General features: G+C 40.5%; 3 protein-coding genes across 5 annotated transcripts in view; 1 reads left to right on the forward strand and 2 right to left on the reverse strand.

Moving 5' to 3' along the window:
* Window positions 1-667: 667 nt before the first annotated feature.
* On the reverse strand, window positions 668-6,716 carry kdsr (3-ketodihydrosphingosine reductase). The gene is made up of 10 exons (XM_041054793.1): window positions 6,295-6,716; window positions 5,371-5,460; window positions 5,012-5,068; window positions 4,833-4,898; window positions 4,645-4,740; window positions 4,151-4,342; window positions 3,830-3,913; window positions 3,654-3,737; window positions 3,436-3,537; window positions 668-3,325 (listed from the first exon to the last, which is right to left on the reverse strand). The coding sequence occupies exons 1-10, from the start codon at window positions 6,481-6,483 to the stop codon at window positions 3,206-3,208; spliced, it is 1,080 nt and encodes a 359-aa protein (XP_040910727.1). The 5' UTR covers window positions 6,484-6,716; the 3' UTR covers window positions 668-3,205.
* Window positions 6,717-7,043: 327 nt separating this feature from the next.
* Window positions 7,044-15,358, reverse strand: vps4b (vacuolar protein sorting 4 homolog B). 2 transcript variants are annotated; one of them, XM_041054784.1, is made up of 13 exons: window positions 14,934-15,358; window positions 13,865-13,976; window positions 13,470-13,570; window positions 12,124-12,235; window positions 11,622-11,772; window positions 11,393-11,451; window positions 11,126-11,245; window positions 10,811-10,967; window positions 10,552-10,700; window positions 9,253-9,334; window positions 8,949-9,168; window positions 8,711-8,851; window positions 7,044-8,624 (listed from the first exon to the last, which is right to left on the reverse strand). In XM_041054784.1, the coding sequence occupies exons 1-13, from the start codon at window positions 14,952-14,954 to the stop codon at window positions 8,523-8,525; spliced, it is 1,527 nt and encodes a 508-aa protein (XP_040910718.1). In that variant the 5' UTR covers window positions 14,955-15,358; the 3' UTR covers window positions 7,044-8,522. The 2 variants fall into 2 exon arrangements, with proteins under 2 accessions (XP_040910718.1, XP_040910719.1); XM_041054785.1 differs by lacking the exons at window positions 13,470-13,570; window positions 13,865-13,976; window positions 14,934-15,358 and adding an exon at window positions 12,844-13,064.
* Window positions 15,359-16,069: 711 nt separating this feature from the next.
* Window positions 16,070-18,464, forward strand: part of LOC121192840 (laminin subunit alpha-3-like) — a 52,077-nt gene continuing 49,682 nt past the window's right edge. Inside the window, exons 1-2 of one of the 2 annotated variants that reach the window (XM_041054755.1) lie at window positions 16,070-16,500; window positions 17,125-17,277. In XM_041054755.1, coding sequence (XP_040910689.1) covers window positions 16,228-16,500; window positions 17,125-17,277 — 426 coding nt within the window. In that variant the 5' untranslated portion in view covers window positions 16,070-16,227. The remainder of the gene's footprint in view (window positions 16,501-17,124; window positions 17,278-18,464) is intronic. The other variant, XM_041054756.1, reaches the window with a different exon arrangement.

The following is an 18,464-nucleotide window of genomic DNA, read 5'->3' on the forward strand; positions in this document are numbered from 1 at the left end:
CGCAGTGATTCCTTTGGCTGAGCTCGGAGACTCCGTGTGTAGGAAGAGCTGCACTAAAAACCATTAATGGCCCATATTTCCACAGCGGTACGTTTGAACTGTTCCGTTTTAGGACGGAAAAACCAGACCTCGCCCACAAAAAAAAAAAAAGAGAGAGGCGCCCTTCATTTAGCTGCTTACCTAAACATGTGCAAGAAAAGCTCTTATAAGATCTTGATTAATTCATGAGGCGCACAGGACCATCCCATTCTGATGGAGGGCGGCTTTGATGTGATCCAGCCACCCCCTTGTGGATGGAGATCCAACTTCACAGCCACAAAACTGATGTACCTGTACAGTTTCTTTATGTCCTCTGCAGTGTCCTTTAACATCTTTTATCCCTCACGTTTTCTTCTTATACTCAGATGGGACAAACAAAGCATCTAAAATCCCGAGGCTATTGTGAGAGTGAGCTGCTTCACTGGAAAGTCCCCTCATGGAAGATTCAAATCTTATCTCATCAAACAGAATACTTAAATTCCCACAACCCTCCTTGAACCTCCTCCCCCAATATCAAACTTCTGAAAGACCCCCTCACTCACAGTGAATTGAGACTTCATTTTTCAGCAAAGGGTTCCCTGAACTAGGATTCAGCCAAAGAGGTCTGCAGCAGATAACAGGAGGGATGTGTTTTTCCTCACAGGTATTTATTTAGTTTATCATGTAAGAAAATAAGACAAAGAAATGTTCACTTCTCACATTTTCTTTCAATGGCACACAAGGTGAAGGTGTTAAGTTTTTTGGCAGAAAAAAAGAAAAAAAAAGAAAGTAAGATAGTGTTATGAGTTTCATGTCCAATACTCAATAAGTATCCAATGATGATGCCATTAAAGAGGGTAAAATTAGTAACTGTTCCAGAACTTAAAATCTTGACTGTATGTTTAAACATATTGTAAGCATAGGCTTCAATTGCATAGCTTAAAGGTGTTAAAACAAAACTGCTTTTATATGGGCTACATGTTCTATCAACTATGTGTTGCTACCTCAAGGTAAAAGAGAACTTCTGAAAGCAATAAATGTACAATTATGAAAAGCTCTTGAGTGCAGGACAGTATGCCTTTAACCAATGTCAAATGAGAACATCATCAAACGGGAGTCATCCATTCTCACTTTCATATCTTGGATTTCAGTAAGGCTTCTTTTTATCATACAAAGACTGGAAATTGACAAAATACACAAAAACAGTTGGCATTTTACACTGAAAAGTCATATTAAATGAACTGGTAAACCACATGTGGGTTAAGCCACATTTTTCTGTGGACAGGTCCATTCTTATAGCATTTGCTTCATCAGTAGTCACGTCTTAAGGCTTAGAATGGATCCCCACACTGCTCCACAACTTTAACAAACTAAGTCTAAGATCAACAGAGCAGCAACATCGAAATAAATCTCAAATAAATGCATTGCATCTACAGAAATTGTCTTAACACATTTTGGCATTCAAATATTGGTATATTTAAAAATAATGTTCCTATGTTCTGATTTGTATTAAAGTACATTCTCCCCATTTGTGATGGACCAAAGGAAGACTTGCAAGAGTCGGTGCTGTACTTTTTCTCCCTCTATATGCAAAATAATAAAAAGGTCACATGGTAAATACAAGATTTTCCAAGGCTTGACAAGAAATCAGGAGGGAATCGATATTGTTATTTAGGGAGTTACAAAGTCTTAACTGTGCATGACAGAGTGACAGCAGGTCAAAGTCAGAGGGACAAGGATCACACTTCCATGCTAGTCCCTCTACTGTTTTGGCCTTCATGTAAAACAAATCTCTAGCGCCCTCACTAGACCTACAGGGACATGACTCGAACCAGCGAGTCCTGCCCTGCCCTGACTTACACTACCCCGACAGATTATGGATCCCACTTGGATCTTCACTCGGGTGGCTGAATATGTGCACAGACTCACAAAACTGCATGTAAAAATGATACGCTTCCTTTCACACACTGAAGGAAAAAAAGTGTACTGAACTGATCAAATGCACAGGTGAAAGGTGAAGTCACCTGAGCTGGTGGGTTTTTTTTTTCCATCTTTTAATTTCATGGCTTCAACCCATTGTACCTGCTTCCGTTTCTCTATGAAATAAGCTTGGATGACGAGAAAATAATTTGGTGTGTTTATTCCCGAGACAATAAAATCTAATGGCTTTTCTCTCCCCAGGGGTTGGCTCAGTCACAGCAAATGCAAACGCACACACACACACGCAGTCATGCAAACAATTCACCTAAAATTCTTTGCTCCAACACTGTCTAAAATTTTTGAATATTATTCTCTGGAAATTATGTTTTTGCATTAGTAAAATTTATAAAACAATTAAAAACATCACACGCTCTCTCTCTTTCTTTCTCTGAAATCACTTAAGAGTACTGTATCGCATCCTGGTTTGGTTCACACACGGAGCACAAAAGCAAAACATCCCACAACATAAACAAAACGTTGAGGGTCATAACTGGTTTCAAACAGAAAAGTTATTCAGTCAAAAAGGAAGGTGCTTTGCCTGCAAAGACTTGTGGTACGACAAGGTAGAGGAAAAAGGGACTTGTTTAGTGAAAACTTACAAGGTGGACCTAGTTTTGTGAAACATGCAACAATATGGCAAAAGGTGAGAGTTACCATTCAGGTTTTCACTATAGCCCCTGGTGGGAATGAATTTCAAGCCATATTTGGCACAACTGGTCAGACAGGCTATCTGTTGCTTTTCCTCTCTGTGAGGAAAAGAACCAAAAAAAAAAACAACTGTGCGAGTAGAGGCAGGGAGGCCTGATATCTAAAATATAAGTGGTTCACAAAGCCTACCTACTTCAAAACCAGGCTGTGGGATGTTTAGTCTGCCCTCATTCCCCTAAAGTAAGGCTGCTCCCACAAAAAGAAGCAGGTGGACACATTAAACCGAAAAGTCACTGGAATGCTCTCATAGGATTGAAAAATCGAAATGGCTGTGAAGTCTATGGAGGAGTTACATCACTGGACAAGCAAAGAGTAAACATCTGCCATTTTCTTTTATCCCAGCTGTTACATTGATACCAGAAATGCACTCAAAGCTTGGCCTTTTTCCTCACCTATGGATGTGCACTTGAACAGCTGGAAAAAGGGATGGGAAGGGGGTGGGGGTGTGGAAGAGGAGGAGGAAGAGGGGCACTAGGCTGTGAAGAAGGTAAGGCTGCTGTTACTCCCTCTTGTCAGCTGCTTTTAACTGCTCTCTCTGAATCATGCAGCGGCGCACAATGCTGTCAAAACTCCCCAAGTAGAAGAGGGCAATGGTCCGAAATAACCCCATGGTAACAATCTGTACAGGAGATAAACTGAGGTTAAAACTTGTAAACTGTGCAAATATTAACAGCAGCCTGGAGTAGTACTACTTTGGCTGATGTGACAGTATCGCGCACGTGGCTGTACCTGCTGGAGACCTTCTGTGATAGAGGTGACAGGTGACATTCCACAGGTGAGGGCTGAAAGCATGTAACCATCGGGTCCCACGGAGCTGTTGAAGTTCCCTTGCTGCAAAAGTGAAGAATAACAGGAAGGAGTTACAACAAACTATCCATCTTTCTCCAAAATCATTTACTTTATGTTTAAAATTGGGCAAGAAACATGATGACGGTTGAATTTCTTACCACTGCATCTCGCACAATGATTTTGGCCACTTGCTCCGGTTGACAAACTCCAGAAGTTTCAGAAATTAATTTGGTCTCTAGAGGCTAGGAAACAAAAGTTCAAAGGATGAAAAGGCTTTGTATAAGGGGGAACTGAAGTGAAATCATGTTACTATTAATTGTGTTAAAAAGTTTACCTTCGTCTTATTTTCCTCAGCCAGTCCTGGAGTGTCAGTGTCAGGGGGGTAGGCCACAGTCACATAGATATTGTACGGCTTTATCTGGAGTAGAAGATCAGCAACGCTCACTCACCATTATGTGTATCAGTATGAATGCCCCCTATTGGTATATTGGGAATTCTTAATTCAGTAACATGCACATTATTTTCCCTCAGCGGCAAAGTGGTGGAAAAATATAAGAGACGCGCTAAATAATCTGAACTAGACGCAGTGTGAATTTGACTTAAGCTGCAGTGTGTTTGCTTGGTGTGCGTTATTAAACCGCATATTAAAACTCACCTCCATCTGCAGCGACTCTGCTAAGCCACGCAGGGCAAACTTGGAAGGAGAGTAGGCAGTGTATCCAAACAGACCAATCTGGCCAGCTTGAGAGGACACAAACATGATGCGGCCCATTCTTCGCTCCTTCATGGTGGTTATGACGGCCCGTGTCGGGTAAACACTGCCCAAGTAGTTCACTTCCATCAGTTTCTGTTGGAAATAAGTTCACGGTTCACACATACTATAATGGAGTAAACCTGAGTGAAGTGTTGCATAATGTAGCTACAAACATTTCACAACATTAACCCTTTTTACTTGGAAACTCATGGCCTTACACACATGAACTTGTTTTGATAAAGCTGTCCCCTTTTTCTGACACTTACACTCTGGTGTAAATATGAGCAGTGAATGCTTCTTTGATTAAAACTGTTTTTAGTACTGCTCAGAGAAGCTTACTGACTCCCGAACATAAACAAAACAATGGTCGGGTCTTGGTTACACTTGGTACTTACTTTAAAACGGTCCACCTCCACTTCCTCAAACTTTCCAGAAATGGATGTTCCAGCACAGTTCACAAGCATATCAACAGGCCCCAGCTTCTCTTGAGCCTGCACAACAGGAAAAAGCCACTTCAGTGCTTCAGCGTTGAATTATTAAAGGAGTCTGAGATGTTCCACTGTGATGGAGAAGGTAACATTACCTGTTTTATCACACTTTCCACTTGGCTATAATCACTGGAAACATCCACTGATATGCAGAGCACCACCTGAATAAAGAAATTGTACAAGATCTTTAGTAATCTAATACAAAATGGCATCAGGTGTTTGAACACGTACACAGTCGTAACATCTTTCATTGAAATGAATACTAAACCCATACCTGCTTATCATTGATGGCAAATTTCTCCACCTCTTTCTTGGCTTGAAGCAGTTTAGCCTTAAGAGAAAAAAAATGCATGTTTAATCTGTTATAACTTGTGTAAATGCTTAAAAATGTCATCATGTTTCACCTTTAAAAACTAAATGTAAACATGTAAGAACTTTTCTGCTCACATCCAGGCAAACTGTTTAACACCAAATGAAGCACATTTTGCATGACAGTGGAGCATTTCATTCACCATAGAGCATTTAGAATTCGGTTCACTGTGTTTAACATCAAACGAGTCGGCTATAACAACAAACAGGTTGTGATTAGGCTAGGCACAAAGGAATGAATGGTTAATTGTGGTTTGTGCTGACCTCATCTCGTGCCACCAAAGTGATGAATGCTCCTTGCCTGTAGCACTCGATTGCAATGCATTTCCCAATCCCACTTGAGCCTCCTGTCACCTGAAAATTCAAAGAGTAAGAGGATGATCAATCAAACATCAAATACTGGGTGGCTGACCTGCTAGCCGTAGGCTGGGGTTTACGAATAAACTGGAAACACAATTATATATCTAAAATGCTGAGCATCTTGATAAAGTTAAAAATGTGCAAGTCAGTCCTGCCATGGTGTTTCCACATCTGCTGTTACACCCAGCTAAAGCTAACACAGTCAATAAAAACAGGCCAGGAGGTTATAACGCTCAGTTTTTTGCTCAAACTATTAGAGAGAGGTGTTGGCTCAACTTCTTGGCTATTTTTAATGGCTACAGTTTGTTGTACTCTAGCCTATCGAATACTCTGAGAGCTGTTTCTATTATCTACCCCCAGTGACATAACCATTAAGTTGACCATTAACTAAGTTGAATCATAATCTCTTTATAGCTGTTTCAACAAAACTGCATATCACAACCTTTACTAAGGCATGATATATAACCAGAATCCATTAACTAGTTTTACCTAACGAGCGTTAAATGAATTATGTTTTATTTAGGTGAGACTTATAAACTAGTCTCTTAAAGTAAGTTGAGAAGTTAACTGTAACGTTACTTAACCCATTTGTGGGCGTGCCACTCCTGATGACTGACAAGCGACTATTGTTTTAAGTCCTACACAGAGAAAAATGTACTTTTCCGTCAAATAGTTTAGACTGTGTCGTTAGCGCTAACAGGCGTACATAGCACAGACTCGGGTAGCTTAGAACCTAACGCTAGCTACAGAGCTACAGTAATGACCTGGCGTTAGCTACCGTTACCAGCCTAAACTAGCGAAGTAACGTTAGCTCTCCGGTGCACTTACCACTACGTGGGCCCCGTTCAGTTTAAGAGGTTTGGGACTAATAAGAGGCGATATCATGTATAACAGCAGCACAAAGGCAACAATGAAGGCAGCAACTACAAGAAGCATGATGAATGGCAGGAGGAGCCACCAAGAATTGATGAAAAGCCAATCCGTGATCGTTGAGCTCAACCCTTCTTCAGAGGACATGGGTGAAATCTGGCAATCGTTAGCTTGTTTGCTAATTAGCAGGCCAGCTTCTCGGGTCCGATAACGGAGCTACGAGGCAGGCGGCGGCCCAGAAAAAGGGGGTGGCGAAACACAGACCTCGGAGGAGGGGTTGCTGGGGGGTTTGGCAGTGAATCAAAGATGTGTAACGGTCAGGTTTGACAACCGCGGTGGACCTTGGCTCCCCGTGACAAAACGTAGTCTGCAGAAACCAAAACAAATCGAACTGTGCACTGTAAACGGACGCTTTATGGTCACTCTTGGTACTTGTAGTTCTAAAGCCGAAACGCTCTCTGGAATCACTACGCAGCTCCAGCGGGTATTGACAACAAATCCCACAATGCAACGTTCCGCTTCCTCATTCGTCGTATCCGTTTCAGTTAGCCGCACACCTAAGCCTCATTCACCCAGTCACCAGGTACGTTGACTGGTACAAGACAGTGAAAAAAGTAGCTATTTTAAATTGTGAAACCTTTATTAGTGAACCTACACCTGTTATAAATCCTTGTCAATCACACATTTTGCACAAAAAAGTAAACTAATTTCCTTGACATGGCTATAACCTTTATTTACATTATGGAAACGAAAAACGGAAAATCTTACGCGTTTGTGACCTCTTCACAAAGAAAAGGCTCAAGAGTTGGCTATATAGACATTGACATTTACAGTAAAATAAGAGATGTTTCCCATCAAAACTCAAAAGAGACACACCAGGGGGGTAAAAGAGTACAGCTGTATACAGTCTCCAAAAGAGTTTACATGAAATGTGCAAGTATTATACATTTCTTAGTTGTAGTGACAAAGCACTCAATATATGAGCAGTAAGATCAATTTAGAAGTAAACGAAAAAAGAATTCTGCAAATTTTCTGGAAGGCACATGGTGCACACTGCCACTTATGGCTACATATATTGCATGCTTGCAGATGCATTCCTAGGTTGTAAAGAGTACAAGAAGATGATCTCTCCACCTGAACCACCAGCGTCCAACTTCAATACCTCAGTCTTGTTTTATCGAAATTTGCAATGTGACTTCTTTATCTTAATATAAGGCTTAGTTTTTTGCAGTTTGTGTTAAGGATAGCCAGCAAAGTCTGTTGACAGCAATGAAAAAAAAAGTGAACTAGGTTGTGTAAAAAAAAAAAAAAAAAAAAAAAACATGAGCTGAATAACAAAGCAATTCAAAGCAAGTGAGTCCTTCAAAAGTAAAATGGTAAAATAATGCTGGTACGGCACCACTGGTGATCCACCCTAATTGCTGTGTTGAACTCAAATGACAAGTAAGTTAGCAAATACAATTGTCCTTTGTTTGGAAACCTGATAAACAATCCAAATTTGCCACAGGACCTAATGCAACTCTCATCCTGAGTATCTCTGTCTCAAACTCTATAATGTCCACCACCTTGAGACGAGAATTACATATTTCACCACAACAAATTCTGTGAGCTCATGCCCCCCCCGCTTCACTTCCCCAGCCCAGGATTTATATAGTCCACAAAGTACAGTACACATTATAAAATGCTTGTTTTTTTCTTAATACAAAATAGAGAATATATAAGGGGTATTTATTAGTTTAGTGAGATATTATGACTAGGAAGTAAGTCCTAACTTAAAATAAATAATCTTGATTTCAGAGACCTCATTTGCAGTAACTGTTGTGTAGGTCCTCTGTTAGTTACCCTAAGTTGCTTGGGTATTCTGTTCCTCATTTTGTTTAGTCTTTAGTGCATACATCAAATAACCATCTAATTTTCCCTATGTGATACTCATTTTTTTAAATGGTCAGCTGTAGATGGGAAGTCTTTAATCTTCTTTGGACAATAGAGACAATAAAATAAAACTAGGTCTCCCACCCTTTGTGTGGTTATCAGACTGGCAGAGCAGAATTCTTGCCCACTTATGATAAACCGGCAGGTCTGGTGAATGGTCAGGATGAGACAGAGAGACAAAAAAGGGACAAGGATAGTAAAGAGAGACAATCACAATTCATTTGCTTTGGTTTGACTTGGCGCATTCATCCCACCTAGCCTTCCTGTCCAAAGTCGTCTGTGAATTTTTTCAGTTTGTCCAGATCTTGCTCATTAACTGTTGGCTTTGTGTTGGACAGAGATCTCAGCATGTCCGACTGAAGAGAGAGAAAAAATTATATGATATTAAATTAAGGGCTCTAATATGCATTTATATTACCATCTAGTATTCTTATATCCTTACCATGCATACTACAGGTTCCAATAGCTTCTCCCCAGGAACCTCCATCCATGTCATTTCAATCGCACTGGGATCACCAGGTGAGCAAGGAGTTAAGAGGTCATCTACAACAGCGTTGGGGTCAGTTCTGGATGGACCCCGTACCTTATTTTCATCAAAACACCAGCAAGGAAACAAAAGTAACAATTAGCTGTAACACATTACACCAAAGCATAATAGAGTGTGTGATATTAAGACATACCCGTTTGAAGTGGGTTGCTGACTGGACCTTTCGAACCGGCTGCATAAGAGCATCTCTGACAATGATGCTTATATCTGCTCCCGAGTATCCATCTGTCTTCTTGCCCAGAGTGGCAAAGTCAGATTCAGTGAGACTGTTAGGGGTTGATCCCAGGTGGAGCTTGAACATGAAGGAACGGGCGTGCTCTTCAGGCAACGGGATGTAGATCCTCTTCTCAAATCTGAGAGAGGATTATTGGTGTACAGTCAGCACAGGTGAATGGCAACATGGTTACTAACAACTTTTACTGACTAATAACAATAACCTTCTTCTGATGGCTGAGTCTAGTGTCCATGGGATGTTTGTTGCCCCAAGTACCAGCACTCCCTCGTTGTCATTCCCCACACCTGTAAAACGACAAATCCAAGGTGAGATACACTTAAAGTTGAACTTTTCTGTCCACAACAAAGACCTAATATTTTGATGCCTTTAATGACATGCTAAACACCTGAAGCAATCACACAAGAACTGTATTACAGGGTTTCGGTTTATATAAATAAAGGGGTAAGATATAGTGATGTTTCACAGGTTTACACTGGCACAGACAAACAGAATGCATCAAGCCAGCCTGTATTTAAGTTACAAAAATATGGATTCAAAATTGATTATTGCAAGCATGTTAATTATGAAGTACATGCGTCCATGCAAGAAATTAGTCTTGGAAAGTTGCTCAGGATGTAACACAAATAACTACTGATAATATTGATGAATATATATAAATATATATTCACATTCACCAGTGTAATTGACCACCATGACTACTGCACTAGACAATATCATAAACATTATTTCCTTAAAGCCCGCCTTAAAAGGGGGATTAATTTGAATCATATTTCAGATATAATAACCATAATAAGTCATGCTGCACCTCTGGTAACATCAGTGATGTCATAGCAGGTGTTTTTCCCTCACCTGTCAAAGAGCATGTCTGCTCTGACGTCTGTTTGGGGGAGTGACCAGAAATACCATGCTGTAAAGTTTGATTCTGTTAAGAGTGCTGTAGTAGCACTTTCCTGCCCCACCTGACTCAGTGCTCATTTCAGCTGTTCACACCCCAGTTAGTACTAAGTGAATAAAGAGAAGTAGAGAGAGGAAGAGTCCGCCCACTGCCCTTCTCTAAAACAAATTCTATACAAAGCAGACTTTAATCTGAATATTTTGTCAGCATTTGGACTTGTGTACCGAGTGACCCAACAACTCAAATGTTCTAAGGTTTCACAAATTTACCTTCTTGTCAACCACCCACTGCAGCTATAATTTTCCCCTGTGCATATCTTGAGTTTCACTAGTCTCAGCCATGCTTTGTAACTATAATGCTGCCAGTGAAAATGTAATATTCAAAAAGGGTCTGAAACTGAAAGGGTCGCGTCTCTTAGTGCCTGAACATTCATTTTCTATTTGAACTGCCATTTTAGATCTCACAGATTGTTTTCTGATTCCACAGAATATTGTTCAATCACATAAAAAAATATACATATATTTCAGATTGTTCAGCCTGCAATATTGAGAGAATATCACAGCAGTCAGTAATTACAAATAGTGTTTTTTAGCTCATCAGACATACCCTGCATCTGAACCAGAAATTCTGTCTTAATCCGACGAGCAGCCTCGCTCTCGTTCTCGCTTCTTGAGCCACACAAGGAGTCGATTTCATCAATGAAGATGATCGAAGGCTTGTTCTCCCTTGCAAGGCTGAAAAGATTCTTCACCAACCTGGGAAGCAGAAGGGAAGCTTTCAGGAAATGAAAGAGGAGAGTGCTATTGGATGCCGCATATTTATATGCAAACCCAAGCTCCTTGGGATTGCTGATAAAATGACTCACTTTTCACTCTCTCCTAGCCACTTGGAGACGAGGTCAGATGAGGAGATGGAGAAGAATGTTGAGTTGTTTGCCTCTGTGGCAACAGCTTTAGCCAGATAGGACTTTCCGGTACCTGGAGGTCCAAAGAGCAAGATCCCCCTCCATGGAGTTCTCTTTCCTGTTATCCAAGTGCAGAAGTGATTTAGTTAACAGTTCTATCACCAAAACAGCATCAGCTGGACTCTGGCACAACTATTCCACATAACACAGATTTTTGCTTCTATCATTTAAGACTACTCTAAAGTGGTGGACCTCCAATTAAATAAGATTTAGTACCTGTGAAAAGGTGGGGGAATTTGATTGGAAGAATAACAGCTTCTTTGAGTGCCTCCTTGGCTCCTTCTAAACCAGCAACATCATTCCATTTGATGTTTGGTTTCTCCATAACAATTGCACCTGGAAAACGCACAACATCACTATGTGTCTAAACAGTGCCTCTGTAATGACATGACTGCATAAAAAAAAAAAATCACAAGCAATAAATATACAAAGCAGAAGATATACGTAGCAGAAGGTCTACTAGTCCCAAAAAATAATACAAACCTGAGAGTTGATTTTGGAACTTCTTTTTCTCTGGGTCATCACCTTCATCACTTTCATTCCTAGAAACACAAACGTAATGTTGTACAAAAAATTACATAATGTTGACTAAATTTCAAATAAGAAAAAATTTATTATATTTCCTATATATTATGGGAAAAATTATTTTTCATCTAGATCTGTGTGGCATCACATGAACAGACATATTCCACTGTACCACCCATAAACACACCCTTTGTCATCAGACTGTGACTCTTTGACAGGCTTGGCAGGAGGAGCTTTCTCTTTCTTCTTTAGATACTCCTTCAGCTTCTCTGCCCTGTCCAAGTATTCAGCACATTTTGCCCGGATACTCTGTTTAGCTTTATCACCTTGGGCTTCATCTGTCAGAAATAAGCACAGGTTAAGCACAAATTCCACAAAAATAAGGCTCAAGTATCAGACACTCTCCTGCATTTACTGGCAGCAAGAGTGCCCTCACGAAACAACAGTTTAACAAGATAACTTAAAAAGAAGAAGAAGAAGAAGGAGAAAAAGAATTACATTAAAGTTTTTTGGGCAGTTCTTTCACTATTTTGCCATCACTCTTCCCATGACAGGTACAGAATGACCTGCATGGTATTTTGGGAGAAATAAGTCTTTACCATGTCCACAACACATTACAGCAAAAGATAACATGATTATGAGATTGTAGACACACTATACGTATATCAATGTGCAATCTTATGCCTTACATTTTACCACATGAAGGAAGTACTGAACAGCCGCCTGGTAGAGACGCAGAGCCTCCTCGTAGTTCTGAGCTTTATCCTCCTGAGCCGCCTTACTGGCAAGATCAATGGCTTTCTAAAATAATAGAGACAGAACAACGTTAGCTACATTGACACCTGTAGGCACTGAAATAACTTCCTTTCACTTCCCTTTGCTTGCCCTTTAGCTATAACTGTAACAGTTTGTACTTATAACACGAATAATATAACGTCAACGTTATTTTATAAACTGCAGTGTCTTTTTAAAGGCGAAATAAAACCAGTTAGTTAGCAACGCTAATCTCATTAGCGGTCTTGATGTTAGTAAATGGAAACTAACGCTGACATTATACGGCAAATGCAACACCTGCCTGTACTATAACAACGGAAAAGATCTACCTTTATATTACATACAGACCATGGTATCAACTTTTGACAGTCGTTTTGTTGTTGACAGGCTAAATGTCGAATTCATTCCTAGCTTAGCTAAGTTAGCTAAGCATGCTAATTAGCAGCTAATGTTACATACGTTACGGCATTTGTAGACATTTTACCGGACACCACCCCACACAAGGACACACGTTATGGATACACGTTATGATTAACAACCACTCGGATACTTTTTCCAGTTTACTCCTAGATGTGGAAAACTTTGTTAGCGTATTTACGCGTTTTATCTGGCTCTGGGGTTGGTCTTCAACTTACCTGTAAATTATTGTTGGTAGCCATAAGGGCCGATCACTTTGTCCAACAGTCGAAACAAATGTTACACCGCCGTGCGTAAACAACTCCTAAACAATCTGCTTTAGAATACAGCCTTACAGGTAAACTGTTAACTCGATAACTAAGGTTTTTATGAGGCTTGTTTTCGTTTCTTAGATCGCTCCCGAGTAAGACCGAGGAGGAAACTTCCGCATTGAAAAGTCGATACTCGCGTGCACGGATTGTGATGACGTCAAGACGTAGGCTCAGAGTGACTTGCGTTACTAGGTTTATACAATTTAAAATATTGTTTGGATTCTGACACTGTCAAGTGAAGAATGGGGAATATTTGCCTCCTGTTTGTACCACTTTTACTACCCCGGCCTTAAATTACTAATCTTAGTCTTAGTTGCAGCAGACATGGCTTGTTATGTGTTGTCTTGGGTTAGCAGTTTACCCATAGCCTCCTCTCTATGTATAGTCAGTGCGTTTATCAAAATTAAACACTACCAGACTATTAATTAAGTATTAACCCTGGCATTCTACCATAAACCATTTTATCACTTTTTCCATTTTCATGGAGAATTATGTCCAAATTTCTAAAACAAAAATGTTATTTTTGTAAGAACCTCTTTATTCACTTGGTACTCTTGTAGTTCTTCCACTCGGTCCAGGTACTGTTTACATTTATCTCTGATCTTCTGGTTGCCATCTTTACCCTGGGGTTCGCCTGATGAGAAGGAGAAAATACATTTAATGCCATACTAAACTGCTACTGATTTTTGTTACAGATATTTTATCAGCTTTATATCTTAACAAGTTATAGGGAATGGCACAACTTAAAATTGGCATGTACACAAAGAAGAACCATCAGTGGTTGAGTAACTGTAGATGCTAATTTGTCCATCAGTGCTGGACGCCCATTTACAGACTGTTAGGATGACCTAAAAAAAGCTCAGTCATTGTAGGTGTGGTGTTTTAGTGTGACATTAGAAGCATTTTGTTGCCAGCCATGGCGACGCACGTTTTAAAATGTGCAGAAAGTACTTGACAGCATGTTGGTAGGAACGGATGGCCTCCTCATAGTTTCCAGCCTGGTCCTCCTCTGAAGCCTTCTGTGCTACGGCAATAGCTTTCTGAAAGAGCAGGATATTTATTGATATTACAGATACACTCATACCTTGTGTTTCTATGAAATCACACCACATGAGAGTCTGTGTATGAACCTCAAACTGAGTGAGCCACATCATGTCAATGTCCCATAAACTGCATAAATCTACTTCAGCCAGCATATAGGTTGCTTATGAACATTGTCAGTACTGACTGTTTATAGAGTGAATGGTTATGTTAAGTATTTAAGTGATAAATTTAATTGTCAATTCAGAGCTGTGAGTGAAAAGTCTGATGTTACTAGAGGATTTTTGTGTCCCTTCAGTTATACAATAAGTTTGTGTAGTGAAACAAAAAGGAGTAAAGTGCAAACTTAGAATCTGCCTTAGCAGATTGAACCTTATAACTCTCAATAGAAAACTACTTATTAATTTTAGAAGTGGCTCTATATGCTGTCCAGCTGTTCTAGGGCCACCCTACCCCAGCTTTCTCTTAGAGGTGGGTACCTGCTGTTTTCACCATTACAAGACAACATTTCATGTCAGATTTTCTATCTAGGACACACACACACACACATATATATATAGATATGTGTGTGTGTGTATAAAAATAAAAAGTCAGATTGTACATAGAACCATGAAACCTTATAACTGGTCACAATCTCTGTTTAAAATTGTGAATGAATCATTTCACAGACTACCACTGAATTAGTGGAATTGATGCGAACAACTATTTTTGGACAATGATGGAACTCAGCTCTTGCAGAACATAAATATTGAAACCAAAGGCCCTGCGTTAAAAAGAAGAAGCACACAGGAGCTTTAGCAACACTTAGATTAAATCCTAATTCAGCAGAAATGAAACCATCAGATTGCATACAGATACACCTAGTGCTTTTGTTCCTGCAAGTTACTACCCTTGTTACACTCCACTCCGTAAACAAACGGGAACTTTCCAGTTTTAAGGAAAGTTATTCATCCTACCTGTAGATTATTTGGCTCCATGCGGAGTCCTGTGACAGAAAAAACACAACAGATTCAACCTGTGATCACCGTCAGTCTTGTTAAGTTTATCCAGACCGTAGACCGTATGTCACTGTACAACCAGTTCCTGTTTGCTTATCACTCCCTCAACACTGACACATGCGTTCAAGAAAGCAGTCTGCCCAGTCTCAGGAATGGCAACGACGCTGGGACGCGGAAAAACCTCTGCCAGCTAGTCACGATGCTTAACTGTTGTTGTACAAGTTTCAAAGACAACACAAGTCGCCATTGTTTGAATGACCCAAATAGAAAACAGCTCTTTCAGAATTTCTGAATTATTCGCTTTTAGATTATTTGGGACAGTAGATAGATCAAACAACACAAGACGCGTAAAATACAGAAAACAGTCGTTTCAGTTGTGTATGAGAGTTCTTGTTTTCAAAGTCCGAGTGACGTATAAAATCTGGGACAAAAAAAAAAAACTCGTGACTCGGGTTGTGTCTCTCCCACTAGAGGTCGCCCCAAGATCATTGTTTAAGGATCGATGATGTTTAGAACATGTAAACTCTCCGGTGGGGTCTTTCACGGGTTAGAGCTCCTCTGATCCTGCTGAGAAGTAACAATACACTTTCATATAAAAACTATAAAAAATATAAAGTATTTCGTATTAATAAAAATATAAAACATACATCATAAACGAGTTTATAACCAGTGTCTGTATTTGCAATACGTTATATCATAATTAAAATCTAATATTTCCATTTGTAACCATTTGCACGTTTGAGTTTTTGTTTTGCAGCCCATGCTCAAGGAAAATTGCTGTGCTTCTCACAGTGACTATAGTAGATTATAATGTCTGTTTTTATGTATGTTTTATGTCTATTTTGTGTATATTTTAAAGTTATAGGTGAAAGGTTTTTTTTGTATGAATAAAAGACGTGCTGCTGGTAAAGGCAGTGAAAACTGTGACAGGAGACCTTTGGCCTCACTCAGTGGATTAACGTCGAGCTCAGACCATCTACAGCCTGACACCTGATAGCTCCAGCGCGGTGCGCAGTTTGGTGAGAAAGGCGGAAAGCTGTCGTTGCTAGTTTGGAAACATGCGGCGGATAGAGAGCACACCTTCAGCATTAGAGGATCATCTTAAAGCTTTGTTTGACATAAGCGGACGTGCAGTCCTACGGCAAGAGCCCCGCGCGTAACTCGCGCAGCCCATTAGGCGCGTTTCATGGGGATCTATAGATGACAAGACCTGCACGCTGCGGGTTGCTCTCAGCATCTACAGGGATCTCTAATGTGGAACATGGCGAGAGGGATGAGAGGAGCTCATCTCCTCGCTGTATTTTTTACTTTGTCCATGACACGTTTTAGGGACGCCAGTGGACAAGAAACTTTTAATGACCTAACAGGTTTTAGTTTGAATCCTCCGTATTTCAACCTCGCCGAGGGCTCTAGTATCTCTGCCACAGCAACCTGCGGTCAGGATGAGAATGGGACACCGAGATATGATTTATACTGTAAGCTTGTCGGAGGACCGAACACCGGACCTCCTACTCAGAATATACAGGTAAGAATACAAAGTGCGGATTTGATGCAATCCAAGCACAGCTTATAGTCCGTGCGTAAAAGCGGGATAGCAGCTCTAAACAAGTGCCGTAATGAGTAATTACATTGCAATCTCGTGCACATATAGGCAACAGAAAGTTACATACAATATGATCTCTGTCTGAAATTCGATTGAGTTATTTCCCATGATTATTTCATTATTCTGGTCCCTTCTACTTCCTCTTTTGTGCCTCACTACAGAAGTTACTAAATGAGTTCTCAGAGCGTTAGGAGAACCCTTACAAATCTGCCCGCCCTGACCAAGTTGTACAACTGCCAGAAATAGTTTTACACAATTGTACTTGAATCCCAAATTTTCTAAAGGAAATGCCCTTTCAACAGTGGCTTTGTCCCCTCAGGAGTTATTTTAATCTAGTATCCTACATTGCTATGAGAGCAGCAGTTTGATGAGGACATTATTAAGGGTTTTCTTGACTTAAAATTTGCTTGTGTTTGCAAAAGTTTTCATATTTTGCAGTAGATTAATGATTTTCCAGCACCCGCTCCATTATAAAACATGCATTTAGTGTGCTGCAGTTATTTGGCTACGTGCATTTCTAAGTACCAACTGTTTGATACCATTCAGGGTCAGTTCTGTGATTACTGCAACTCCAATGATCCAAGCAAAGCCCACCCAGTGACCAACGCCATTGATGGGACCGAGCGGTGGTGGCAGAGCCCTCCTCTCTCCAGGGGGCTGGGGTACAATGAGGTGAATGTAACCCTGGACCTCGGGCAGGTGAGATTATCATTCCTTACTCAGCAGCTGTTTGCCTGCTGCAACCTGCAGAGTATATAATGATTGCTCTGTGGTGACAGTAAAATATAACACCTGGATGTTACAGAGGCAAGAGAAGGAAAGTGTTTTCTGTCTTGGCCCTTGCTCTGGTGCTGTGAGATGAATTATGTCATTTGTGTGATGAAGCAGAGAACCTATTTTTGCATCATTCTCTTCTTCAGTGCTGTGTTTTGCTGCTGCTTGTTTGTTTTGGATATTCTTAGAAGAATAGAGTTTGACTCATGGTGTTTCATTCACAAATATTCCAAAGGTGTTACATGATTATGTTTTCAGTTTCAGCTTCATCACCTCAGCCAGCAGTGATCATGTGAATAATGTCCTGCAGTTGGATGCTTGCCAGATTCACGCCTCTTTGGCTGGTGAATATTCTTCCTTCATGACCCGTGTCTCTGGCAGGAGTTTGGCTCACGGCCCATAAAACTGTACCTCACAGTCAATTATCCACTGCGAGGAAAGAGAGGAATTCTGTCTCGGGATTAGGGATCAGAAGGATGTAAAATCAGATTTGAGGAGTGCAGGTGGTGGCCTGGACCTCTTGTGTGAGGAGGTTTTTGACTAGTTTTGGAGTAGACTTCAAAACGAGTGCAACAAAAGAGCCTCTCTCCACACGTGTTGCATCTCTAGCTCCCAGTGGGCACTGTGTCAGACAATGGGTGTTGGCTTTTCTATCTCTGTTTTTAGACAGACTGAGCTGAGCAAAGATCCTGCATGGCTAAATTTAGTCCACGCTTACAAGAGGATGGACACATGCAGGGCCTTTAGGGATGTCTGACTTTAATACGTGGTAATGCTCAGTTTATTTGGGAGCAGGGAAAGCAGCATTATTGCATTATGGTGTGCTAAAAAGAGCGCTGCTAGGTCTCTGGCTGTGACTACCAGCGACACAATCCCACCCCCTCAAACACATACACACACACATGCACCTGTCACACATATTTTTCTTTTGAAGGCATCTGATCATCTACAACTGAGACTGTAAACAATGCTCACCTGCCACCACTGCATTTTAAGCCATACGTTTGTTTTAGCAGTAAAGTATTTTAACCTATCCTGCAAAGAAAAATGGGTCTATGTAAGGTATATTAAAACTGACAGCGAGGAAAAAAACTGGCATGTTTGGAACAGAT

Source organism: Toxotes jaculatrix, chromosome 14 (genome assembly GCF_017976425.1).
Source record: "Toxotes jaculatrix isolate fToxJac2 chromosome 14, fToxJac2.pri, whole genome shotgun sequence".
Classification (NCBI taxonomy): Eukaryota; Metazoa; Chordata; class Actinopteri; family Toxotidae; genus Toxotes; species Toxotes jaculatrix.